At 43.1% G+C, this 26,113-nt stretch overlaps 1 protein-coding gene across 7 annotated transcripts in view; it reads left to right on the top strand.

Annotated features, from left to right (window-relative positions):
* The window catches only part of LOC110091422 (inactive serine/threonine-protein kinase TEX14), a 26,228-nt gene extending 1,072 nt beyond the window's left edge, over positions 1-25,156 (top strand). Inside the window, exons 1-20 of one of the 7 annotated variants that reach the window (XM_072989173.2) lie at positions 1-3,945; positions 6,237-6,379; positions 6,692-6,806; positions 8,230-8,395; positions 9,382-9,524; positions 9,927-9,987; positions 10,643-10,773; positions 13,006-13,122; positions 13,215-13,338; positions 13,426-13,598; positions 13,686-13,831; positions 15,914-16,104; positions 16,363-16,498; positions 17,439-17,533; positions 18,634-18,780; positions 19,445-19,655; positions 22,532-22,611; positions 22,691-22,848; positions 23,341-23,412; positions 24,842-25,156. The exon at positions 1-3,945 is cut by the window's left edge and continues 1,072 nt beyond it. In XM_072989173.2, coding sequence (XP_072845274.2) covers positions 6,241-6,379; positions 6,692-6,806; positions 8,230-8,395; positions 9,382-9,524; positions 9,927-9,987; positions 10,643-10,773; positions 13,006-13,122; positions 13,215-13,338; positions 13,426-13,598; positions 13,686-13,831; positions 15,914-16,104; positions 16,363-16,498; positions 17,439-17,533; positions 18,634-18,780; positions 19,445-19,655; positions 22,532-22,611; positions 22,691-22,848; positions 23,341-23,412; positions 24,842-24,860 — 2,424 coding nt within the window. In that variant the 5' untranslated portion in view covers positions 1-3,945; positions 6,237-6,240 and the 3' untranslated portion in view covers positions 24,861-25,156. The remainder of the gene's footprint in view (positions 3,946-6,236; positions 6,380-6,691; positions 6,807-8,229; positions 8,396-9,381; positions 9,525-9,926; positions 9,988-10,642; positions 10,774-13,005; positions 13,123-13,214; positions 13,339-13,425; positions 13,599-13,685; positions 13,832-15,913; positions 16,105-16,362; positions 16,499-17,438; positions 17,534-18,633; positions 18,781-19,444; positions 19,656-22,531; positions 22,612-22,690; positions 22,849-23,340; positions 23,413-24,841) is intronic. The other 6 variants (XM_072989171.2, XM_072989175.2, XM_072989172.2 and 3 more) reach the window with 6 other exon arrangements.
* The last annotated feature ends 957 nt before the right edge of the window (positions 25,157-26,113 follow it).

Raw genomic sequence — 26,113 nt, forward strand, 5'->3', positions numbered from 1 at the left:
AGCCGCATAGCATCTCTACATAAATCTGTCCTTGGACCAACTGGTGGAAATGAAATCAAACTCTCCTCCTGGGAATATGTATCTTCAGCGAAAGTTTGAAATTGTTGCCTCGTGCCTCTTCTGTTTCTTGACTCAGCAAGTCACAATCTCACGCCCAAATTCAACATCCTTGAATCCCACCAGGAACAACATCATAGCTTGTCCATGTGACATTTCTTCGAGATACAATAAATGTGAGGCCAAGGGCGAAAGAGAGGAGTCTCTTGCTGGAGTGCCATCCCTTCCACAGACTATGGAAAGGGAAATACAGTGGTGCCTCACATAGCGATCGCTTTTGAGATCGCTTAGCGATGGTCCCTATGGGGAAAATTCACTTTGCGATGATCGCAGGAAAGCGATCATCGCAAAGCCCCCATTTTCAGCCAGCTGATCGGTGGTTCCAAAATGGCCGCTGGGTAAACAAAATGGCCACCCACTGTGTTGCCTCGCTTTAGAGGCACAGAAAATGGCCGCCCCTATGGAGGATTTTCGCTTAAGGTTAGTTTTTAAGCTCATAGGAACGCATTAATGGCGTTTTAATGCGTTTCTATGGGCTTTTTAATATCACTTAGCGATGAAATCGCTTAGCAGCTATTTTTGCTGCACGGATTAACATAGCTAAGTGAGGCACCACTGTACAGACTTCGCCCACTCCAGATCCCTGCAGAAGAGAACAACAGGGTATTGACACCCGGGATTTGGCGAGGCAATTGTGTGGATTAACGGTAGCCGTTCAAACCACTGAAGATTTGGCAGGAATGGGAGAACAAAGAGGGTGAAGACTGAGGCGGGAACAGCAGAGATAAAAGGGAGAGGAAGTCAATGGGGAATGGCCAGGCTGGGATTGGGTCTAGCTGCAAGACCCATGGGCAAGAGTGTGGGAACGACTGTGCGTACGCAAGGAGGAGGCTGACTATTGCCAAAGGAGAGAGATCGCCTCCTAGACTGTCATATCGGGGAGAGGGCAAGGCCCAGGAGTGGCGGAGGAGATTGAGGGAAGAAAAGGAGAAAGTAGAGATGGAAAAAAGAAGAAGGCTAGCATGGAGGGTCCAAGAGATGAGGATGAGGGGTTACCAGGAGGACCCTGGTCGACCCACACACACACACAAGATGCCAGGTGGACCGATCCCACAGAGGACAAGGCCATTCCCCTGTTCGAAGGAGAGATCGGAGGTGATTTGAAAGAAGAAGCGATTGGCTGGTTGGGTCCCTGGAATAACAACGAAACCAACCCCTTCCTCAGTGATGCCTGGGCACCCTGTCAGACCGGTTGGTGAAAGAAGAAAAGTTGTAGACTAATTTTATGGACACTGGTTTTATTTATTTATTTATTTATTTATTTATTTATTTATTTATTTATTTATTTATTTATTTATTTAGGTTAAGCGCACCATTAAACCTTTCACCTGTTTCAAAGTTAAAAAGGCCTCCTGATTTTGTTGTGGAGACGAAAGACTCAAAGTCTGAACCCTCACAATAAAAGAATGCAGAAAGCTGATTTCACTGTAGCAGTTATTGTTGATCTTCAGACTGAAACAATAGACTTAGGACAGCAGAACAAAAAGAGAACCTGTCCAGTTTTTGCATCTCTGCCCTGTATCTATACAGTATCAGCAAAAACTGTGTTAAAACTCAACAGAACTAGTATCTCTAGTAATTGACTTGGGGTTACTCAATGCCATGGACTATGAGTGTGAGAAGGCAAAAGAAGGACCAATCTGTATTTGAGGGTAGGAACGAGGTGGGAAAAGGAAATTAACAAAAACACTAAGAATTTGAAAAATCCCATCAGCTCTAAACAAAGTTGTTCTCACTATTCTAACTGGCTAAACAGGAATATTTAGTAAGTATGCTATAATGTTAGGTAGGAGCATGGGCAAGAAGCCATATAACCTAGAAGTTGAAAATATTATTTTTTGGACAACTCCATGAATCCCCAGATTATGGCTATGCTGCAGTGAATTCTGGGTGCTGTAGTATAAAACAAGATTTCAAAGCTCTGACCCCATTTATTTTATTTAAACTATTTTAACCCACCTTTCTCCTTAAATAGCACTTAAGATGGCTTACAATAATTTTTGAAAAGCAATATTTAAGCTACTAACAGGGAGTGTACAATATTGAAAGAATCAATGAATACAATACCAAAACAACAACAACAACAACAACAACCAGAAGAACACCAAAATACACTTAGTGCAGTAAGGTACAATTGATTTTAAAATGCCCTCTCAGGCAGCCAGTCACTGAGGGAAGGCTTGCCTGAAGAGAAAGATCTTCGCCTGCTTGTGGAAGGACAGTAAAGATAGGGTTGGTCTAGTCTCCTGTGGCAAGGAGTTCCAAATTCTGGGAGCAGCAACAGAGAAGGCTCTGTCCCACATACGCACCAAAAACTCCTGTGAGGGTGGCGGGACCAAGAAAAAGTTATCTCCTGGTGATTTTAATACCCAGGCAGGTTCATAAAGGGAGATTCATCCTTGAGATAGTTATTCCTTGAACAAACGCAGCACAGCAGTGAAGAAACATGCAATATATGAGAATTAGTCTACCTAGAAATGACAAGTACTGTATGCTTAAGAATATTTTCAACTGGGAAATAGTCTCTCTTTCTCCACCTATGGTCAGAAACCCCACTTAATGATATTCACCCATATGTTACTGGGCTGGAGAATATTAATAAAGAAAATGGATGCTGGCACTAAACTCTGTTTTATGTCAAGTCACAGAAAAGAAATCTTCAGAAGTCTCACTTCAGTTTAGCCTGCACAGAAATAAAACAGGGTAGCTGAAAGGCCATTTTAAATGATGCTACGTAGCAGGATAATGAAAAGGTGACATCACTCATTTTTTTAATGGGGTGTTCGGGCTGAAAGTACAATTCTCACGCTTCTCCTACGTTGAATATATTCCCTACAAACAGAAAACGAGCGGAAGGGGCAAAAGGCTGAGGCACCTCCTTTTTTGCACGGAACTATACTGCTATTGATGTTTCTACAGAATTAACGATACTTCTCTAAAACCTCCAACCATTATAGGTTTTAAAAAATCAAAATAAAATAGACAAACACGTGGTAGCTCCTTAAAGACTAGTTTTATTTTTTCTTTCACTTTTATTTCGTTTTAGAATGCTTCCTCAGGGGAACAGCTCCTGCTCCTTCTACCACAACCGCAAACTCTACGAATACTGTACGCTAGAACGACCCGCCACCCCACTCCGAGGGCCGTCCGCGCCTGCGCAGAACGCCCTCATGATGTCCCATTCATCCCTTCTTTCTTGGGCCCCTCGCTCCGTGCTACAGCCGTTGAAAGACTCCGCCCCCGCGCGTCTTGCCCAGCCAATCACATCCAGAGCAAAGAAACAAAAGCCGTTTGAAAGTGTCTTTAAAGGGCGCCGCCTTTGAAGGTTCTCGCATCACGGTCAGGGAGGCGGTTCTGTCCCTTTTCTCCCTAAACGGGTCTTGAAATGAAAAGGGGATTTCACGAACCTTGAGGGTAGAGGTTACTCTCAAGGGAATATTCCCTGTTTTGCCCTCTTTCTATTTTAAACGCGAAGTTGATAACGAGGGTTGGAATAATTGAATAAAGGGCTGCTTTTTTGGATTCATTAATATATTTCATTTAAGTCACAACTGGAGATCTATTGTTCCAGAAAAAGTAATGACACCGTTTCTCATGTTGGAGCTGTAATACTTTTTTCTCCCCACCCCACATTATTGTTTTGGTTTATTCTGAAAGCAGGAGGAATTTTACAAACCTTCTGCTACTCTTATAGCTGCAGTGCATAGGAAACTTAATCACAACCAGACCACAACCCCTTAGGTCCTATAAAATAAAAATTAGTTGAACTTCTAAACAGAGAGAGAGTACTGGCTCCTATCTATGAATATTTACAGACAGAAGATCCAGGTAGGCTTCTGTTTGCATTACAAACTAAGGACTAGTAACATAAACTCATTCCTATCTCTAAATGAGGCAGATTAAAAGGAGGCCTAATTAGTAGTTAATACGGTGTGATTGGCATCTTTTAAACATTCCTGACAGCACCTGGCAGCATGCGTGCGTGCGTTTAGTCGTTTAGTCGTGTCCGACTCTTCGTGACCCCATGGACCAGAGCACGCCAAGCCTTCCTGTCTTCCACTGCCTCCCGGAGTTGTGTCAAATTCATGTTGGTTGCTTCGCAGACACTGTCCAGCCATCTCATCCTCTGTCGTACCCTTCTCCTCTTGCCGTTACACTTTCCCAACATCAAGGTCTTTTCCAGGGAGTCTTCTCTTCTCATGAGATGGCCAAAGTACTGGAGCCTCTGCTTCAGGATCTGTCCTTCCAGTGAGCACTCAGGGTTGATTTCCTTTAGAACTGATAGGTTTGTTCTCCTTGCAGTCCAGGGGATTCTCAAGAGCCTCCTCCAGCACCACAATTCAAAGGCATCAATTCTTCGGCAGTCTGCTTTCTTTATGGTCCAGCTCTCATTTCCATACATCACAACAGGAAAAACCATAGGTTTGACTGTTCGGACTTTTGTTGGCAATGTGATGTCTCTGCTTTTTAAGGTGCTGTCAAGATTTGTCATCGCTTTCCTCCCAAGAAGCAGGCGTCTTTTAATTTCGTGGCTGCTGTCTCCATCTGCAGTGATCATGGAGCCCAGGAAAATAAAATCTGTCACTGCCTCCATGTCTTCCCCTTCTATTTCCCAGGAGGTGATGGGGCCAGTGGCCATGATCTTATTTTTTTTTTATGTTGAGTTTCAGGCCGTTTTTTGCACTTTCCTCTTTCACCCTCATTACAAGGTTCTTTAATTCCTCCTCACTTTCTGCCATCAACCTGGCAGCATACCCAGGTAGTAATTAAGCATGGTTCATTTAACGTGACTGAAAGAAGTACTGTATTCCTGTGCAGTTTAAGGGAATTGTGGCACCACCGGGAGACCTTTTGAGGCAAGAACCTTAGAGTACACTCCTATATGTTAAAAGTAAATCCTGTTATGTTCAGTACAATATATACTCCATGCAAGTTTTCGGAGAATTACAGGTTTTATCGGTGCTTACTTGGGAATAAGCTTCATAGACATCAACTTTTAGGCAGACATGAATAGGATTGTACTCTAAAGATCACAGTTAATGGAACTATCTTTCATCCTCAAATAATAATAAAAATCCTCTTGGTGTTGTTATGTGCTGTTAAGGCACACCAACTTGAAGAGATGTGACGTAAGAATTATTTACCTGTGAAAACTCGTGTTGTAATGAAGCCTGTTCAGATCTTTTGAATTTAAAGTCATGGTTTCCTTTACCAAATCACTCCATCTCCTGTTTGGTCTTTCTCTTCTACTGCCTTAAAAGGCTGACGGCATTATTGTCTTTTCCAGTGAATCTTTGTCTCCTCAGGATAGGCTCAAAGGATTACAACTTTTGTGCCATTTTAGCTTCTATAATTCAGGTTTGTCTCGTATTTTAGATAGAACATGATTTTCTTGCCCTTCTAGTGTTTCATGGCATCTGTAAAGGTCTTGTTGGCGTCTTCTTGTTTTTCTTACACCCTCTTGGTGTAAGATGCTCCAAAGAAGTTTAGGAAAAGCAAGTGATGGGGAATTTGAATATCTACACATCAGGGTTGTCTTACATTATCCACCACCACTATCCAAGTATTTGTATAAACTGATACTCTTGTATTTTGAGCACATCATGAGAAGGCAGGGCATACTGATAAATTCAATAATGCTTGGAAAAGTTGAAGGCAATAGCAACAGAGGAAGACTAAATGTAAGATGGATTGACTCAATAATAGAAGCCACATGTTTGAGTTTGCAAAAAAAGGGTGGGCTGTTAATAATAGCACTTTGTGGAAGTCATTAATTTGCAGGGTTAACAAAAATCAGAAGGGACTTGACAGTATGTAACAATAACAAGACAAAGATCCTTAGCTCTGCAAATATGAACAATATTCCTTTTATTTCTGAAGATTGTACTGGGCTGCTCCAGGATTTGTAAAGGTTATAATGGTCTGCTAATAGACTTGCAAGTAAAGATGTTGTATAATATTTCAGTACAGTATCAGTAAAACTAATTAGCTAAGATTTATTTAACTGAGTGGCAATAGAGATGGTTCATCATCATGCTAAGATTATTATTATATTGTTTTCATTTCTCTCTACCTTTTTTTCTTCTCCCCCCCCCTTTTTTTAAACAATTCCTTTCTAGTGAGATGCCAAAAGTCCCAGGACTCCCACCAAGCTGCCCTGTAACCCTGGGCTATGTAACTGAACCTGAATCTCTGGAGGGGCAGTTACTCACACATGCTATAGAGGGAAACAATAAAAAAGCCAAGATACTACTGAAAAGAGGTAAGGCCAGAGTACTTTCAACTCATTATGGACAGCTTCTATCCTGTGGGGTCCACTGCAGTGCAGATGCCTTTCTTGACACAATTACTGTAGTTGATTCCACTGAGCTAGTTGTGTTACAATACATGGACCAAGTCAGTGCAAAATGTAGACTTGTATCATTCTGTATATTGTGCTCTGACAGGGGAAGAAAGTTGGGTCTTGGTTGAAAAGGAGACATTGCTGGAAGCGACATTGCAGACATTTAGTTTTCTCTCAAATGCTTCCAACAAACGTTTTGCCATGGATCATATGGGTGGTTTCTTTTTTCAGGTGTGTACGTGGATTGTCACAATACAGCCGGACAGGCAAGTTTGTACCTTGCTGCTCTGTTGGGACGTACCTCTACCGTCCAGCTATTTCTGTGCTTTGGTGCCAATCCAAATCAGTAAGTTATATAGAATTCCTAGAGATGGTGGCTGTGGCTGTGTGCGCTCATGTTATGTGCTGTCAAAGTCAGAACTAACTTATAGTGACTCTGCTAGGGCTTTCAATGTAGGTGGGGGCTTGTCTACACCCTTTTGGGGCGGGCTGGTGCAGGCTGAATAGGGTTTCTTGGGGTCGGTTAGAGGTGCAGCCTGCCATTTGCTGTGACCCTCACATCCAAATGGCATATTGAAGCTCAAGCAACTCTTCAGGCCTTTCTACATGTCTCGAAAAAAACCACAATAGGTAGCCTTTTAATTTTAGCCAACTCAAGTCATGTGGTTTTTGAGTTGTGTTCTGTGTTCCTACTGAGTAATTGAAATGTGTATTTTCTTGTCTTCTCTTAATGTACACATAGTTTTGGCTTATGGTCTTAAATTGGGTACGCAGGGAGAGGCTCCCTTTTAAAAGCGGCTGCAAGGTTCAAAATGGGCTTAAGTGAGTTAAGAAAACAGCATGATAAAAATTAAGTGGCCCTCTACAAGAGTTTTAAAACATGTTTCACTTCTCTTGCCCCTCAAATGAGAAGCAGTGGCTCACTGAAGTGGCTATCCTGAAGTGGCTCTCTTATAAAGGCGGTTCATGATATTTGAAATTCCAACAGGAAGGAGCATAGACACCTGGAAGGCTCACGTTTTGTCCATTTCCAGTGATCACACGCATAGGAAGTGGACTCAACCAGAGCAATCCTACCTGTGTTTAAAAAAAAAAGAGGCCCCTGACAGACTCAGAAAGGTGTGGATGGAATTGTTGTAGGGGGTGGGCTATCGAGCAAAAACATTGTGTGATCACAGCCTTTAGGGATGAATCAGCCCATCCCTGCAGTGGTTGAAACAAGTGGGCTAAATGCCTATGTCGTCAGCCTCTGAGATTTTTAAGGAGTGGTTTTACTAAAAAGTAACAAGTGCACCAGCATCTTTCCAAAAGTGATGTATCACGTAATTATCCCAAAGATACAGTAGGTCATTTCATAGCAGTTAAGGGTTAAAAAAAAGGCCTTAAATCATATTATTGTCTAAGCAAAAAGTGTCTGTCAAATATTTTTTTAATATTTATTTTTATATTTATTCTCGTATTTTGTGTTGTAAGCCGGCTAAAGTGGTTGCAATGACCAGATAGGCGGGATATAAATAGAATAAATAAATAAAATACAAATATTTGAAAATGACTTCATTTGAAGAGGAAATACCACATTATTCATGGAAGATACCGAGCCCAAACTATTGTTATGCAGATCTTTGGTGGATCAACAGGGACCTTTGGGCACTGAGCCCCTCAGCAAACACAACACTGGTTGCTCCCCCAAAACAGAGCTGTCTGGACCTATGTTGTTCTCTGCAGTCTGCTTCCTAACACCTTTTCTTTCTTCCGTTCTACTCTCAAAGCCGCTGTAACGATGGCAGCACCCCAGTCCATGCAGCGGCTTTCTCTGGCCATCTAAGACTTCTCGGCAGCATTGTACAAGCCGGGGGTGATCTGAGATGTCACGATCAGAAGGGACGGACCCCTCAAGACTGGGCCCAGCAAGCTGGGAGTGAGGAAAATGCCAAGGTACCAACTTATTCAAGTTGATGCGGACTGGATTTCTCCAAAAACTACCTTCTTGTTGTTCTTGTTGTTAAATTAACAACAACTCTGACTTAACAACAACAACAACAAAACAACAATACGATGTGCAATTGATTCTGATTTGTGGCGATCTTTTGCAGTATTTTTTAGGTATAAGGAAGCACAGTGGGGAATCGAACTCCCAACCTCTGGCTCTTCCACCAGATACTTAACTCACTAACCTACCTAGGCAGCTGAATCCATGCTCTACACCTGGCCATATTTCTGTCCTGGGAATAAAGTAAAATGGCCGCTTTCCTTAACAGCTGTCATGGCAACTAGGCTGAGCACAGAAGAGGCTCACACTGCTCTGTCTGGTTTTTTTTTATTTATTTATTTATTTATTTATTTATTTATTTATTTATTTATTTATTTATTTATTTATTTATTTATTAGACTTATATACCACCCACCTAGAACATTACTAAGGGTGGTTCACACAAAAAACAAAAATAGATATAATAAATGAAAACATAAATACATTAAAAGATGGAGCCGAATTTTACTATAAGAGTCCAAGATGGGGAAAAAGGAAAAGGGAAAAAAATAAAGCTAAGTGATGGCTGTTGGGAAGGCTTGGCTGTAGACCCAGGTCTTTAGTTTGCCCTCAGCGAGGGGACCAGGTAGATTTCTAATGGTAAGTTGTTCCCAAGATGAGGGGCCACTGCCAAGAAAGCTCAGTTTTTAGTTTTTTTCCCTTCGGGCCTCTCTTGGAGGTAGGCCCCCTCAAATGCCCAGCTTGGCTGGAATGGGTGATATGGGCATAACTAGGTGGAAGAAGGCATTCTGCCAAGTATGTTTTCCCCCAACAATCTGCTTATTCATGTGCATGTCTTGTCACCTGTGCTGACCAGGAGAGATGGGACATACAAGGCGGCTGTAGAGTAATGTGTTACCATGTCGCTCTTTTCTGTTCCCGTTGACTCCAGGTCATCGACTTCATAAAGCAGTGCTGTGGCCGAATGGCTCTGGTGGTACAGCATGGATACCGGTCTCTTTATTCAAAAACTCTAGCAGCATCTTCACACAGCCTGCGTTCCTCTTTCTCATCACGCTTGTCCACATCCTCCTGGTAAGAAACCACCGACTGCCTGTCTTCTACAGGTATCCGGAATCACAGTATACTGTTCTGGGTCAAATGAGCTTCTTAAACATAACGGCAAAATACTGTTTTGTAACATAACGTCACGTAAGGCTGATGACATCATCAGCCATGGCAATTTTTAGGAAATTAGAATGGCCCAGTTCTGTCCCCAAAAGGTCCTGGATCTCCCACAGCATCTCTTTCATCATGAGGGAAGCTGTGGGACTGGAGATGATGCATTTAATTTCAACAAAGTGAATGATACTGAAAAATAAGCCGCTTGCTGCCAAAGAGAAGCCCAAAGAGAAATTGTTCCTTCTCTTTCATTCTCTCTCTCTCTGACTCAAAAACTGCACCTTAGTGTGGGTTTTCCTCTTCTTCTTGTTACAGGTCTTTGGATAACTCTGAAATGTCTGGAAGCATGAGGAAGCCGGCTGTAGGATATGGACAAGTAAGACAGCATTATGAAAGGGTGTTGTTCTGTGTGGTACAGTGGATAAAGTGACAGATTAGGACTCTGGAAAACGGACTTCAAATCCCCTGCTCAACCATGGAAACTGACTGAGGGAGCAACACTAGTAGAACCACTCCTTCAATATTTCACTTACCTTGAAAACCCTTTTAGGGTCGCTATAAGTCAGCTCTGACTTGACAGCATGTAAAAAGGTAAAGGTTCCCCTTGACAATTTTTGTCCAGTTGTGTTTGACTCTAGGGGGCGGTGCTCATCCCCGTTTCCAAGCCACAGAGCCAGCTTTTTGTCCGAAGACAATCTTATGTGGTCACATGGCCAGTGCGACTTAGACACGGAACGCTGTTACCTTCCCACCAAAGTGGTCCCTATTTATCTACTTGCATTTGCATGCTTTCGAACCACTAGGTTGGCGGGAGCTGGGACAAGCGACGGGCGCTCAATCCGTCGCGTGGATTCGATCTTACAACTGCTGGTCTTCTGACCCTGCAGCACAGGCTTCTGCAGTTTAGCCCGCAGCATCACCACGTCCCTAGCATGTAACAACAGCAATTCTGTGTGATTGAGATCACAGTTTTTGGGCTCATCTGTGTTTTTATTTTATTTTATTTAAATCATTTCTCTTTTTTCCCCCAGCTCTGCCCAAGCAGGTACCAGCATCCAGGAGTGGCCGCCTTCACATTCATTGCAGAGCACAATGACCTGATCACAGGACACGGAGAGCCAGAATGGAGCTACGAGAATGGACCATATACACTCATGAGAAAGTAAAAAAAATCTAAGCATGGTCTGAGTTGGTCCCACTGTATAGCTTGTCACCTTCCACACCCTGCCTGTAGAAATAATGACAGTCTGTTGTCCAGAACAGCCTACAGCTGTTTCCTTAGAACCCAGTTCTAAGGAAACAGCTGGTATAAGGGAGGTCTTTTGTCATCCTGCACCCTAGCTAGTCATCAAATTTAATCCTAAAGCAATGACATGATTTGCCATCATCTTTTTTCTCCCCACTCGTTATATATATTTCACACCCAATGTTATACACTCTCTTTTCCAGTCACGAGACAGCAGATTTGTTATTCTTTTGCCCAAACAGATTAGATCATACCCCAAAAGGTCCTGATTTTTCAGCCATTATTCATGGTGGCACTGCAGGTTAAACCGCAGAAGCCTCTGTGCTGCAAGGTCAGAAGACCTGCAGTTGTAAGACCGAATCCATGCAACGGAGTGAGCTCCCCTCTCTTGTCCCAGCTCCTGCCAACCTAGGAGTTCAAAAGCATGTAAAAATGCGAGTAGATAAATAGGTACCACCACGGTGGGAAGGTCACGGTGTTCTGTGTCTAGTTGTGCTGGCCACGTGACCACAGAAACTGTCTACGGAAAAACGCTGGCTCTATGGGTTGGAAACAGAGATGAGCACTGCCCCCTAGAGTTGGACACAACTGGACAAATTGTCAAGGGGAACCTTTACCTATTCTATTTTTAGCATACTTTTCCTCCAAAGAATTAAGGGCATCATAGATGGTTGCCCTCTCCCCCCTTTGCTTTATGATGACACATCATTCACCCAGTAGTGCTGACTGTTTTGTCCATCCACACAGAGAGAGAAAGACCACACTGAGCTCTGGAAGAAAGGTGGTACAGGCAGAGCAGAAGGAGCAGAGGCAAGGGAACTGTCTGTTCCCATGGGCTGCTTCTTTGTCAAGAATGAGGACATTTTCTTTCTTTCTTTATGTTTAACTTTTCCTTCCATGGATTCTGTTAGCGCAAAATCGCGATTTAGCAGAGTATTTAGCAGTCCAGGTAGTCCAGAAATAACTCACGCACACACCAGCAGCTTCTCTTCCACCAACGTGTATTTACAAACTATTTACAGCAGTTCAGTGTGGCAGCATAACAGGTAGCAATCATCACCAAGCAGAAAGATACATCAACTGTTCATCTCACACATATATACACATACAGATCTGCTTGTGTCCAATCAGAGTACATGTTGCATCATCCATGATTCAGCACTGCTGAGTCATCATGACTCAGTTTTAACACATCTGTTCATCATGGCTGTTCATTAATTCACTTTATTCTGATCAGACCTTTAAGTTACCATGACAGATTCTAGACAGAATGGAATAAACTAGGTTATCATACAAGCATATGTATGTATAGCTCACTGTTGGGTTTCTTTTGGTGTGGTTTGGTTCATCCTGTTTTCCCAGCAGCCACATGCGTTTTCAGTAATGTTGATCCATCCCATCCGCATTTGCGAGATGTCCTGCTCCTTTCTGGAACAGCGCTAGGGCTGCAGTGTATTTGGTGTGACCGGAAGCTCTCCTGATCCTCCCAATCTTGCAGTCTCTACCATTTGGTTAATCCTCTCCCAAGCAGAGCTGTGAACAGCGCCCTATGTGGTGACAACCTTGTGACGTGTGTAGTGGGTTGTTGTGACATTAAAAGGGATTACAGAGTAACCCCTTCCTCTATTTTGGTCTTCTCTAACTTAAAAAAAAAAAGAGCTTCCCTAACTCACAGAGCACCATTCCAGATACCTTGGAGGTGCTTTTCGGTGCCGGTGTCATATCTGATGCTGCGCTGACTCGTTTGAAAAGGGGGCAGGGGGTGCTGCCACTGGCGGGTGACAAAAGCTGTGCTTACAGCGAGAACGTTTTGGTGTTAAATTGAAAGTGCCTAAGCAGAAGGCTTGAATGGACGTCAGGTTTCAAACAGCAAGAAGCACCTTAACATTAAATTCTTCCTCCAGAATGATGTGAAACAAAAATAAATGCTGTTTTCAGAAGTAACCATTGAACTAAGGGAAACAAGCTTGAAAAAATAATAATGAGATAATAAGAAGCCCAGAGTAGAATCACTCTGTCTGGATAAGTCCAAAGCGAACCAATGTCAAGGCTCCGTTATGTTTCTAACTCTTCTTTTTGACAATTGAGTGGCGGAATAGCCGGTGGGACCTAAAGGCCGGCTCTAACACGATGGCCTTCTGCTTCCAGCTTGCTTTGGAAAGGGCAGATGGTCACCGTGCGAAGCTTAAAGCCAGGAATGCCTCCCATCGGCCAGAGATGGCATGGCGGCCTGGATGTGCTCCTAGCCGAACAAGAATACTGCAGGTAAGGCCAGTCGGGCAGGATCTAGGGCCCCCACTTGCTTCTAGCGAGGACTCACAGCTGATGTTTCGCATGTCCTCCTGTGTTTCCTGCAGCCGCCTCCATCATCCCCATCTACTGCTTCTTTTGGCTGTGAGTCCCTCCTTAGATCTACAGAATCTCCAGCTGGTCTTTGAGAGGGTCGAGATGTGTTCCCTCTACTATGCCTTGCACTGCGATGTAAGCTGGGTAGTCAGGAATGCTGGGGGCCTTTCCTCGCTCCCCGGCTCTTCCGCTCACCACCGATCCCTCTTCCCTTTTCTCTAGAATTCCGGCTGCCCGGCACTCTCGGCCATTCTGAGTCTGCTGCTGCAGATCTCTGAAGCCCTCTTGTTCCTCCACTCTTCGGGGTATATCCACCGGGCGGTGAGCTCCCATGCAATTCAGCTGGTGAGACCTGGACTGGCCAAGCTCAGCAACCTTGAGTACATGCAGAAGAGGTTGGTGGAAATGAGTACAGTACAGGTTTGTGGGGGGAGACTCAGAGACCACTTTAAGGAAGCTTGACTGCTTGGATGTTGTTTCAGGACTGAGGACGTTGCCAAAATGTGTGGCATCCCACCGTCCTCAAAGCTCTACAATTGGCTGGCGAGGGAAGTCGTTAAAGGGAGCCCGGGCTCGGTGAACTCTGATCTCTACAGCTTTTGCACTGTGATGCAGGAGATCTTCACAGGTGGGTGGGTGGACGGGTGCCGAGGCCTGTAAACAAACAGTATTAGCAATAGAGAAGCGAGTGTAATCATTTCATAATGACCTAGTTCTTGGAAATATCTGGTTGGATCGAGACATGGGGTCCAACTACCTGACCATTTGTCTTGCTGTTTGGCCCACTCTGAAGACAGGCTGGGTTGCTCCTTTTGCCAGTGCACCAAATGATGTAAACCTAGCCCTAGAATGTTTCTTCCCACACCTTTTTGGCTCCCTGTGAGGAGCTGCTGTTTTTTAGGTGCAGGTAGAATCGCTCTGCTTTGGTTTGATTCCAGTTTATGTGATTACTGGGATCACACCAAAGCGGCTCCTTTTAGAGAAGCTTCTTAATTCAAAACACTTGCCAGGCAGTCCTTTGGATATTGAGAAATGGGGAAAATTTCCCTTTGAATCCTCTTTACAACTCACCTTTGAAGCAGAAGGGAGGCCTTTGCATTTTTAATGGTTGCTAAAATCTACATCCTTTAGCAGGCTTTGTTAAAAAAAAACTTTCAAAGCATCACTGACACCTTAGCAACAATTAATAAGAAAAGCAAAACTTGTCCCCTGTCCTATCCTCCAAAGGAGAGTAAGTAGAAGTCTCCAGTTAAGTAGCTTATTCAAAAGGACAGCCTTGATGATCTTGAGAAACCTTTCCCTTTAAAAAGAAAGATCTTGATTATGCTTAACAGGGTCACTTAAGAAGCAATGTGGTTTCCAGACCTGGAACCACCCAATCCCTGCACATAGATGTAATGGTCACACCACACACCTCTGTCCAACCTTAAGTAACCCTATTTAGCCTGATCCTGCCCCCCTTCAACCGGCCATCTAGCCAAGCCCTAAGTCAGAGAGAACTCTACTTAAAATGGAATTTAAGGCAGCTGTTATTAATGCAAGTCTCATTTATTTCTGTGGAACTACTCAAAGTATGACTCAGGTTTGAATCCAGTCTTTTCATGGTTAGATTTTAGCATTTAGTTCTAATGCTGTCATTTTTTCCAGTGCAGAGAATAAGTTACAAGGGCATCTTGAAGGTAAAAGAATGCAGAGAACATTGTCTTTTTTTTTAGAAGATGGCACTGATGATTTGATAATAGATGATTAAGTGGTAAAAGAAAGCATTAGACTGTCTTTTCCTGGTGCATTGTGAAAAAGTAGAAAAGACAGGAGATACAGGTTACATTTTAAGAATGTACTCTGTCTTGAAATGGAGTATGGCATTCAACAGCAAGGTAGATGTGTCCTTGGAGAGAGTTATCAGTAAAACCAAGGTATCTGCTCACAGAGTCAAAAATGCAGGTCATATTCTGGGATAAGTACAGAACTGGATAATCAAGATGGTGGAAGGATTCAAATCTCAACCTTGCCAAGGGAAGTTTCTTCTCTATGTAGCTTCCAGAAAAGATAATTGGTGGGGAATATGATAATTATAATTTATGGTCTAAATACACTTATTACGGTATTTCCAACTAGAGCAGGCACAATGGCCAAATTCCTGTCACATAGTTACACCTACTGAAGGCAAACAATGTAATTTATAGCAGATGCTCACTAACAATCATAACATCTCAACTTAGAATTTCATGTGCATGCTGATCTGGTGATTGGCAGATGCCCAAAAATCCAAGGGAGACTCATTAATTATCAGCAAGAAACCTTTGCAAGTTATGCCGTTTCCCTTTTGCCGGTGTAACTAAGCAACAGGATCTTAACCTTTAAACTTAATAGAACTTACATATGTGTGGACTAAACAGGTCTCACTCATTCACTGTATTTCTTCTAGTCAGGACTAATGAATATTTCTAACGCTACTTATAAGATGGAGGGGATGAGTACTGGATAGAGAGATGTTTTTCTTCAGTGAAAAATGTCCATCTCAAGAAATATTTATTCACACAACAGTTCATTAGTTAATGGAATTTGATGCTATATGATGTGGTTATGTGATTTCTAGATAACCCTGGGACCAAAAAGATATGTTGGGCAGCAGAGTAGAAATTATGCTACATTCAGGAAAGTTCATTTGTGACTCTACAGGACTACATAAGTAATGTGTGTTTTCCAGGTGAAATCCCTTGGGGCGAATTGGATGGCTGGGCTGTGAGGGAGAAAATGAAGGCAGGGGAGTCTCTCTTGGCTGATGCCCGTGTCCCACAGCCTTTTTATGAGGTAGTCAAAGATGGCATCGCCTTGAAAGAACGTGACCGGAAGGGTACTTTCACCAGCATACATTATGTATTGCGGACCGCCCAGCAGGTGAGGAGTTCAGCTGGATGGAACTTCAAACAAATCCCCTCTGTGACCTTAAATGTAAAAGGCCCGTTTCTCATCTTCCGGAAAATAGGGAACCAGCCTCTGCTGAGTTCAAGTTACAGTTGGCTTGCAGGAGCCTTCTCGTATTAACAGTATCTGAAGGTTTTCTCAAGGTTTTCTCAGCCAGCTGATATTAGACCTTGTCTTTCCTCTTATTTACGAGGACAAGAAGCATACAATATATTATTTTGTTTCTTCCAGGGAGGCACAGCAGGCTCTCCATTGCTTTCCTCAGTGGCCTCGTCATCCAAGAAGCTGTATATGTGGGCAGGACAGACTGAGTCTGAGGAATCATCCCGCTCAGTCATTCCTGAAGGTCCGTCTGATACCAATAATGGTAGGAACAGCGGATGCAAAAGAGCATTCCTTCATCATTTAAAGAATGGATTTAGGAAATGGTCATATTTAGGAATACTGTAAGTGGATAGAACATTGATATTGGGAATTCAGCTTCAAATACTTCTTTGTGAAGAAGTAAGATGTTAGATGTTGAGGAGCGTGCTTACTCCCTATAATCAGCCTGTTTCCCCTCTTACAAGATTTCCTCAGACAGATGTCTCAGCTTTCAGACTTGCGCATGAAGCCTGTGTTTGCCTTCAGTGACCAATCTCCAAAAAAGCAACCAAATACAAGTCGTATCAGCCCAAAATATGTACAGCTAGCTTGTCTTTATAGGAGAGCTCCCTAAAGAGATTTTAAAAGTCTGTTTACTCAAACACCACCTTGCCTGAACTTGCTTTGGATTTGTGATTCATCATCAGGCTGGAAATACATATGAAAGTCTGATGGCTGAAGCATGGAACTTTGGAGGAATCACGTGCCTGGAGAGGAAGTCTTGTAATGGCCTTTCCCTTAAAATGTGATTGAATCCCTTAGATGAGAAGGTGGGAAGAGTCACATGCTTTGACAAACAGACATTTTTTCACCACTCAGGGAGCACCTCTAATGAATACAGCTAAAGATATCCTCTAGTTTGACCCCACTGCCCTGTTGAGCAGATCAGTGATGCTCACGAAAGATATTGCAAAAAGCACTTTGTACAAGTATTTTAGTAATAATGATTCATCGTGATAATAAATGGAAAAAGAGGAAAATGTACATCAGAAGGTTCACACTGACTGCTTCTTGGCAGGAGAATGGGAAACGGGCAAGGTACTATAAGGCTGCACAGCATCATTTTGGTGCCCAGCAAAGAGAATGAATGGAGATAGGAGGAAAAGCTAGAAAGCATACAAAGACTTGCATTCTCCTTTCTGCTGTATCTTCGTGTCTTCCAGAGCTACCCTATTTTGAAGTTGAGTCCAGTGGCCAAAGTGCATCACAAAGCACACCCAATGTACAGCCTGACAGCCAGACAACCACCCAGACTCAGGTAACAGACACCCAGGACTGGTGTTACGGTACTGGGTACCAATTCCTTTCTTACTTCAGGGGAGGAACACAACTGCCATGTGCTCCATTGGTAGGACTGTGCAAATTCACTTCCGTTTGCAGCTCGTACTAGGGATGAGAGTACCCCCATGCCATGCCCTCAGGCCCTACCTACGGCAGCCAAAAGGCATGATGTAGGCTATAGTGGTACCTCGCTAGGTGACGACCCCGCTGTATGACAAAACCGCAGGACTACAACTTTGCAATCGCTATAGCAATTCGCAAAACAGTCATTCCTATGGGGGAATTCCACTGGATGTCTATTAGGTCCATGCTTCGCGGACCGTTTATTCGCACGACGATGATCTTTACAGCTGATCGTCGGGTTCCTAAAATAGCTGCCCTGTGTTTTCCGGACCCATGCTTCACAGGGCAGCCATTTTAACAGCTGATCGGCGCTCAGAAAATGGCTTCCCTATGGCCGATCTTCGCTGGACAACGAGGTAATTTCCCCATTGGAATGCATTAAATGGGTTTCAATGCATTCAAATGGGGAAAGGCCTTTCGCATGACAACGATTTCGCTTAACAGCGATTTTCCCGGAATGGATTATCGTCATGCAGGGCACCACTGTATTTCATTTTAAGTTGTTGTCAGCGCTTCTTGTGACCTAAATCCAACATAACCCTGGTGGTCTGAAATCCTTTCTAACACAGTAGTGCTCAAGTGTGTTCTTTCACAAGAGGCTGGGCAGCTCTTGCACAAGTGTCTATATACTGTGCAGCTACTTGCTGTGCAAAGCCTGTATTGTTTGCCCTGCATGTTCTGGCGCTAAAGACACCCAAACACCAGCGCATCTTCAGCTCTTGCGCTTGTACAGTGACCTCATAAGACAGAGGGCTGCAGTTGCATTTGCTTTTTGTAATTAATATTTTTGATTTGCAATAACTATAGATTTGGGACTATTTCCCACAGAAAGGGACTTTAGTTGGTGTTTGCTTGCATCATCCTAGTTGTGAGCCAAGTGGGAGTTGCGACATCACCTTCTGAGTCATATCCACTGAAGGGGACGTGGGGTTCCACAAATGTTCTTTCTTCTAGAACGAAGGCAATCAACGAATCTGTAGCCCTCTCAGATCCTTTCTGCAGCAGCATCAGAGATCAAATTCGGACAGCGCATGCGAACCAGGGTGCAGTGAGGAAGAGTCGGCTACCTCTCATGACAGGAGTCTTGAATCTGTAGCTTTGGTATGATTTGCTTATTTTATTTTATTTTAAATATTTTTACCTCACCTTTCTCCTCAAAAGGACTCAAGCCCACTGGCCACAACCCCTAAACCCAAACTGCAGGACATGCCCTGCTCATATGCCCCCCTCAGTTGTTTTACTTGCTTTAATTACTTTCAGTTTTTGCTACCTCCCTTTCCCCTTCCCTCAACAATCAAACCTGCTGCTATTCCATGAGCCTCAGCCTCCTTTCACAGACAGCTCTGCCCATGAGTCATGCATGGCTTTGCTTCCCTACTTTTACAGTCGTGGGCTGCTTTCTTATGCATAATATTTTACAAATTAATTCCAGCTATATCTCTCCTTCCTTCGAGTGAGCTCAACACGGCATACACAGTTACTTCTTCCCCTCTGGAGCTTCATAACAACCGGCGGAGTACGTCAGGCAGAGAGAATAGCGGGCCCATGGTCTCGCCTGAGGAGCTTCGGTGGCCCAGAGAACCTGAGTCTCCCAAGTCCGTGTTGTCCCTCTCGTGCGTGCATAACGAACATACCCCGGCTTCTCTTTTCACACCCTCCCTTGCCTGAGTTTACATCCATGGGCTGTTTTCCTAACTAAGTCCTAACTTTCCATCTTTCCCTCTCCAACCCTACCTCTCTCCTCACCGTTCTGTATCTCCTCCAGGGAGACGCCACCCCGGCCCTCCCAGAGGACCCGTTGGTGAACAGTCTGCAGGATTCCACCTGCCTCTTAGAAAAGGTTCAAGTCTCGTTAGAAGACCTTGAAAACCGGTTTGCCTCCAGTATCCACATGTTAGAGTCGTTTGTCAGTCAGCAAAGGGCGCAAGGGCCAAGCACCCACAGCGGTGGAGCCTTGCCCAAGCAGGCTGGGTCAGGTGAGTGGCAGCATTTAATGTAAGAAAGACCTAATGCCCAGAAATGTTACTTTTTTGGACCACAACTCCTGGGTTTTCCATTGACTATGCAGTGCGAGATATTCTAGGAATTATAGTCCAAAAAGGGCAATTCCGCCACTCCTGTACCACTCTGCTAATGCCTCATAGCAGCAGATGGTTCCTCTAAATCTAGATTCTTGGGGGGGGGGGACTTTGAGATATGCTGAGAAGTATCTATTTTTGTGTCCAAGTTTTCCTCTCTTAAATGGATTTCTCAGAGAAAATGAGTTGCAATTAACCTCAGGTGTGGAAAAAAAATAAGTGAACATTTATTGGATCTCAAGAAAAACCTTGAAAGAATACTTCCCAGAGGAGTTATAAGACATTGACTGGGTACAGAATCCATTCGCAAACCAGACCAAACAATCAATGCTAACTTTTTTGGAGTATGAGAATTTGAGCGATATTTATTTATTTATTTATTTATTTATTTATTTATTTATTTATTTATTTATTTATTTATTGGATTTTTACCCCGCCCCTCTAGACAATGTCTACTCGGGGCGGCTTACAAATAAAAGATGGCAATATATACATATGTAAAATCATAACATTTTTAGTTATTTACAATTATAATTACAATCTGAGTAATTGATAACCTACCAAAACATTGCCAAGATGGCCTAACATAAGGAGAAAGAAAAAGAAAAAACTGGGGATAGAAATCACTTAATTGACTGGAGGGAAGGCCTGTTTAAATAGCCAAGTTTTTAGCTAGCTTTTGAAAACACCCAACGAGGGTGCCAGCCGAATTTCGGTTGGAAGAGTGTTCCACAGCCGAGGGGCCACCGCCGAGAAGGCCCGGTTTCTTGTTTTTTCCTTCCAGGCCTACGTCAGGGTCAGGCCCCTCAGCCGTCCCTGCTGGCTATGATGGGTGTTTCAGGTAGATCTGGGTGGGAGGAGGCGATCTGCCAAATATTGAGGTCCCAAATCATTTAGGGCTTTATATGTGATCATTAACACTTTGAAGTAGACGCGGAAACGGATGGGCAACCAGTGCAAAGCAGCCAGAGTGGAGGAGATATGTTGGTGTTTTCTCACCCCACTTAAAAGCCTGGCTGCCACAATCTGGACCCCTTGAAGTTTCCGTGTCAACCTCAAAGGTAGCCCCATGTAAGAGTTCATCCTCTCTAAAACACAAGTTTGAATCAGTACCATTGAACGACTTTTGGATTTGACTTAAGGATGAATACCTTGCAGTCGCTGTGAAGGCTATCATGACTCTGCTTTCATTTGTGTCAACTTATTGATGCGAAACTGGCTTTTCAGCTTACCCTTACACCAAAAACAAATTCGAACTAGACTGGATGCCACTCCAGATCTATGAATTCAACTGTCAGACGTTAAACCTAATTTTTGGGCTATTATAAGTAAAACAATGAAAAAAAATTCATTCTTCACATTAAATATAGGAGTACTTACATAAATATACTTAAGTAATTATGTACCAATAATATCAACATGCAAGAAAGAATTTTAATTTCAAATTATAGTCTTTTTTTTCAAGTTGAACATGACAGTATGCAAACAATTAGGTATCAGGGGTCTTAAGGATAAGATATAAATAAAATAAATTTGGTTTGCATGTTCACAATTGCCAATTAACTTTCTTTATGGGAGTTGGGGTTCCACCAAAAGAAGGTCGATAATTTAGGGTTCCATAACAAAAACAATGGGAACCACTGCACTAGGTAGCCAAGTGCCTTGCTATTTCAAGAGATAAAAGCTTCAAGCTTCTTTGCTGCCATCATTTCCATCATGACTATTTACTTACTTACGTACTTATTTAAAATGCTTTTTATTCCCCTTTCTCCTTAAAAGGACCCAAAGAGCAGCTTACATCATTAAAGACAGTATGTAACTTAGTAACAATGACTATGCAATACTAAAAGGATCAATGACTACAACACCAGAAAACAATCAATACCAAAACACATTCAATGCAGTGTTGTTGTTGTTTAGTCGTTTAGTTGTGTCCGACTCTTTGTGACCCCATGGACCAGAGCACGCCAGGCCGTCCTGTCTTCCACTGCCTCCCGGAGCTGGGCCAAATTCATGTTAGTCACTTCGATGACACTGTCCATCCATCTCATCCTCTGTCATACCCTTCTCTTGCCCTCACACTTTCCTAACATCAAGGTCTTTTCCAGGGAGTCTTCTCTTCTCATGAAATGGCCAAAGTATTAGAGCCTCAGCTTCAGGATCTGTCCTTCCAGTGAGCACTCAGGGTTGATTTCCTTCAAAATGGATAGGTTTGTTTTCCTTGCAGTCCAGGGGACTCTCAAGAGTCTCCTCCAGCACCACGATTCAAAAGTATTAATTCTTCAGTGGTCAGCTTTCTGTATGGTCCAGCTCTCACTTCCATACATCACTACAGGAAAACCATAGCTTTGACTATTCGGACTTTTGTTGGCAAAGTGATGTTTCTGCTTTTTAAGATGCTGTCGAGGTTTGTCATCGCTTTCCTCCCAAGAAGAAGGGGTCTTTTAATTTCGGGGCTGCTGTCACCATCTGTAGTGCAATTAACTTCAATGCAGTAAGATACAACAGTTCATTTTTAAAAACCGACTCAGGCAGCCAGTCACTCAGGGAAAGCTTGCCTGAAGAGAAAGGTCTTTGCTTGCCTGTGGAAGGAGAGTAAAGATGGGGCCAGTCTGGCCTCCAGTGGGAGGGAATTCAAAGTCTGGGAGCAGCTACAGAGAAGGTCTTCTCCTGTGTACCTAGCAAACACACTTGCAAAGGTTGTCGAACCAAAGGAGGCCTGTCCTGATGATCATCCTGATGGTGAATGTCTGTGTCTTTTCCATCACCTACAGAAAAGTACGAGAAATCCAGTCGAAATTGTTCCCTTCAGAACTTAATTGATTTGTCAACTAAAGCAAGAGAAAAGCACCAGGTAATTTTTTTTCTAATTAGGAAGCCTTCGGCTATGCCTTGTTGTGTGTTGCTAATGTTAACTATCTTTGTGTCCACAGCAGAATCTTGGACCAACAAAGATTTTCCAGAAGCAGGAAAGCTCTACAGATGGGCCTTTTTGCTGTGCGCAGCCGTATGTAGCAGATTTCCCAATGACGTTTTCAGGCGGAATAAAACAGGGTTTTCAGGTCATATGTTTTGAAAGAGACCACGGGAGGTGAAGTGCCCAATCTTGAAACCTTCTACAATGCACCTTCTTCAAAATACTCAGTGACAAATTTCCCAAACTCTGTTGTTCAATTCATCTACCAGTTAGCAGTTTGATTTGTTAATCATTCTTCCTTGGTTTACAAACTAAATCTTCACATTAAAGATGGGCATGAACCACCAGTTTGTTCATTGGCTGAACAAGTGTGTTCACCACTTCAAAGCTCCACCTCCTCTGGCGAGTGCCCACTCAGAGGCAGCAGCCTGGCTTCTGTGCCCCGCCTCCACCAGGCACTGCCTCTGAGTGGGCATCTGCCAGAGGAGGCGGGGCTTCGAAATGTCGAACACACCTGTTCAGCCAGTAAACAAATGAAAGTCTGAATTGGCGGTTTGTGCCCATCTCTACTTGACATTCTTTAGTTCCCTTGTACTTCCTAATTAGCACCTTAAAAGACAGTGTAAAACTATATTAACCACAAGTTTTTTCTTCCTGCCTCCACAGATTTGACCTCCTCCAGGAGATCATCGAAGAGCTTCAAGGAACAGGAAATTCCCACGCTGTGAGCCAGAGTAGGTACTGAATGTGGGTCTCAATTTAAAGGTGCAAGACTAGAATTAGGCTCAGGCAATGGACAGAATTAGGAAAAGACCTAGGAGGAATTCCCTGTATGATTTGACCTGTATAAAGGAAATGAGTACAGTGGTGCCCCGCATAGCGACCGCCCCGTTTAACGATAAATCCGTATAGTGATGCAGATTTTGCGATCGCAAAAGCAATTGCATTGCAATGTTTTAAGTGGCCGAAAATCGCATTGTGATGATCGGTAAGCGTTTCGCTTACCGATCTTCACATTGCGATGTTTTTGGAACAGCTGATCGGCGGTTCCAAAATGGCCACCAGGTAAACAAAACGGCCGCCCGCAGCTTTTTCGCGCGGTTTCCTCACTTACTGGGCAGCGAAAATGGTGGCCGAATGGAGCATTTCCACATAGCAGTGAGTTTTTCCCCCATAGGAACGCATTAAACATGTTTTAATGCGTTCCTATGGGGTTTTTTGCCCCGCATAGCGAGGAATCCGGATAGCAACGTTTTTCCTGGAACAGATTAACGTCGCTATGTGGGGCACCACTGTAAACTGATTTGCCTGTTTTGTATAATGCACATCTGTCTAAGCCAATGGAATAGGCCAAAAAGCAGGCACAGCACTGAAGTCCTGTTACAGCTTGCTCCCTGGAAGTCCTATTCAGCTCTCTACTCTAGTTGTTGAGATTTCATTGATTTTGGCTGCTATACTTTCCAACCTATTCTCATTCCTATTCTGCTGGAGACTAGGATTATTAAAGCTAGGAATGTTTTTATTGAAATGACATATAAGATTTTTGGGAAATTGGAACCCGTAGGGTCCATCTGTCGGGTCCAGGTAAGATGTTTGATTGTCACCGCACAGGCATTTCATGCATCCTGTAGGCTGCAGACTAGCTTGCTTCATTTTGTGATTGGTTGTTGGGAGGTAAACATGGGCTGTGTTTGCAAGTATGATAGCTTGTTCACAGAAGTCCACCGGTATTGTTTCTTTGGCTGGAACACCAGTGCAACTTCAGCGTCTTGCAATGTGCTGTTTGCAGTATTGAGTTGGAACGTTAGCTTGATGGATTGATGTCCAATATCAAATTCTACCCTTGTGCAGAATCACAGTGCAGAGAGCCTGTACCTATAGAAATGGATCAAGAGATAGAATTACTTAAGAAGGGGAGTTTAGGGCAGTGGTAGAGCATATTCTTCCAGTGCTGGAAACCCTAGGATCAATCCCTGGTATCTCCAGTTAAAAGTGCCAAATCCCCAGCCTGAACCCCAGCAAGCTGCTGTCAGAATAAAATATATTAGGTGTGATAGATAGCCTGACTTCCTATAAGTCAGCTTCCTATGTTAATAAATGTGGAATTTTATTGCAAGATAGCAACAAAGCCTAGTGTCTCATAAATCCACACATTTCACTTCTGTAGGGCAGCAAGAATGGAGTGAAAAAGGAAAATTGTCTCCAAGATGAATGGCCTCTGAGCAAAAACCAGCAGCTCCTGTCCCCACCACAGGTCAAGGTGTGGTGGCCAGTTCGATGGACCACTGAGTGACCACCACCAACATCTGGGCTTGTTGCTGGCTGGGCTGAATGGATCCGAGCTCTCATTCAGAGATAAACGCAATCTCTTTTCTTTATTAATTTAGCAACCAGTTTGTAACCTCCGAATCCAGCAACTTAGATTTGCAGCCTTTGCTGCTCTTTATTAAATAGTTGAAAATATTTCTGCTCTTCGATATAATGTCTGTTTGAAAAATTTTGTAACAGTGGATCAATTTCATGTACACTGAACTTGGGGCAGCACCGCTCTTGGTCAGATGGAGAAATGATGGCCATGGCCATAATGTGGTGATCATGTGACAGGGTTAAAGGTCTTCCAAGCCATTCCCCCCCCCAAAAAAAAATACCTATTGTTCAACTCACATTCTTTTGTGATTTGTTTTCATGCAAATTCACCAAACTATGCCGATTGATACAACAAGGTACACATACAGTTTGCTTGGTAGTTCCTGTTTTTAAAACTGGAGCTGCCTAGATAACCCAGTGGTTTAAGTCTCTGGCTCCGGAACCAGAAGTGGGAGTTTGATTCTCTCCGTGCCCCTTGGCAGAGAAGCCAGCCTACATAGCCTTGAGCAAGCTGCACAGACACATAGCACCCCCAGAAGAAGGGAATGGTAAACTACTTCTATTCTGTATCTGGGAAACCCTTAAAAAGGTCACCATAAGTCAGAACTTATTCAGAGTACTACTACTACTTCTTCTTCTTCTTCTTCTTCTTCTTCTTCTTCTTCTTCTTCTTCTTCTTCTTCTTCTTCTTCTTCTTCTTATTATTATTATTATTATTATTATTATTATTATTATTATTATTATTATTATTATTATTATTATTATTATTATTATTATTATTATTATTATTATTATTATTATTACTGATCCAAGAATACCATTTTATTTAATTTGATTTTGATTTATTCTAATGGACCACCCCAGGAAAATTTTCATGAGGAGCTGGGCAACTTTGTCTTGGACTGCCTTGTCTATTGAGTCCATGACAAAGGTGTCTTCCTTCCGTGGAGCAGTGGTAAAATGCATAAGAGAATGAACCGAAGCAAAATGGGCACTTCTGCCCTCTCATCAAAATGCCATCCTGAAAGATAATCATGCTGGATCACTGGGAAGCCAACACTATCCCAAATCT

Source organism: Pogona vitticeps, chromosome 2, assembly GCF_051106095.1.
Source record: "Pogona vitticeps strain Pit_001003342236 chromosome 2, PviZW2.1, whole genome shotgun sequence".
In the NCBI taxonomy this organism is placed as follows: Eukaryota; Metazoa; Chordata; class Lepidosauria; order Squamata; family Agamidae; genus Pogona; species Pogona vitticeps.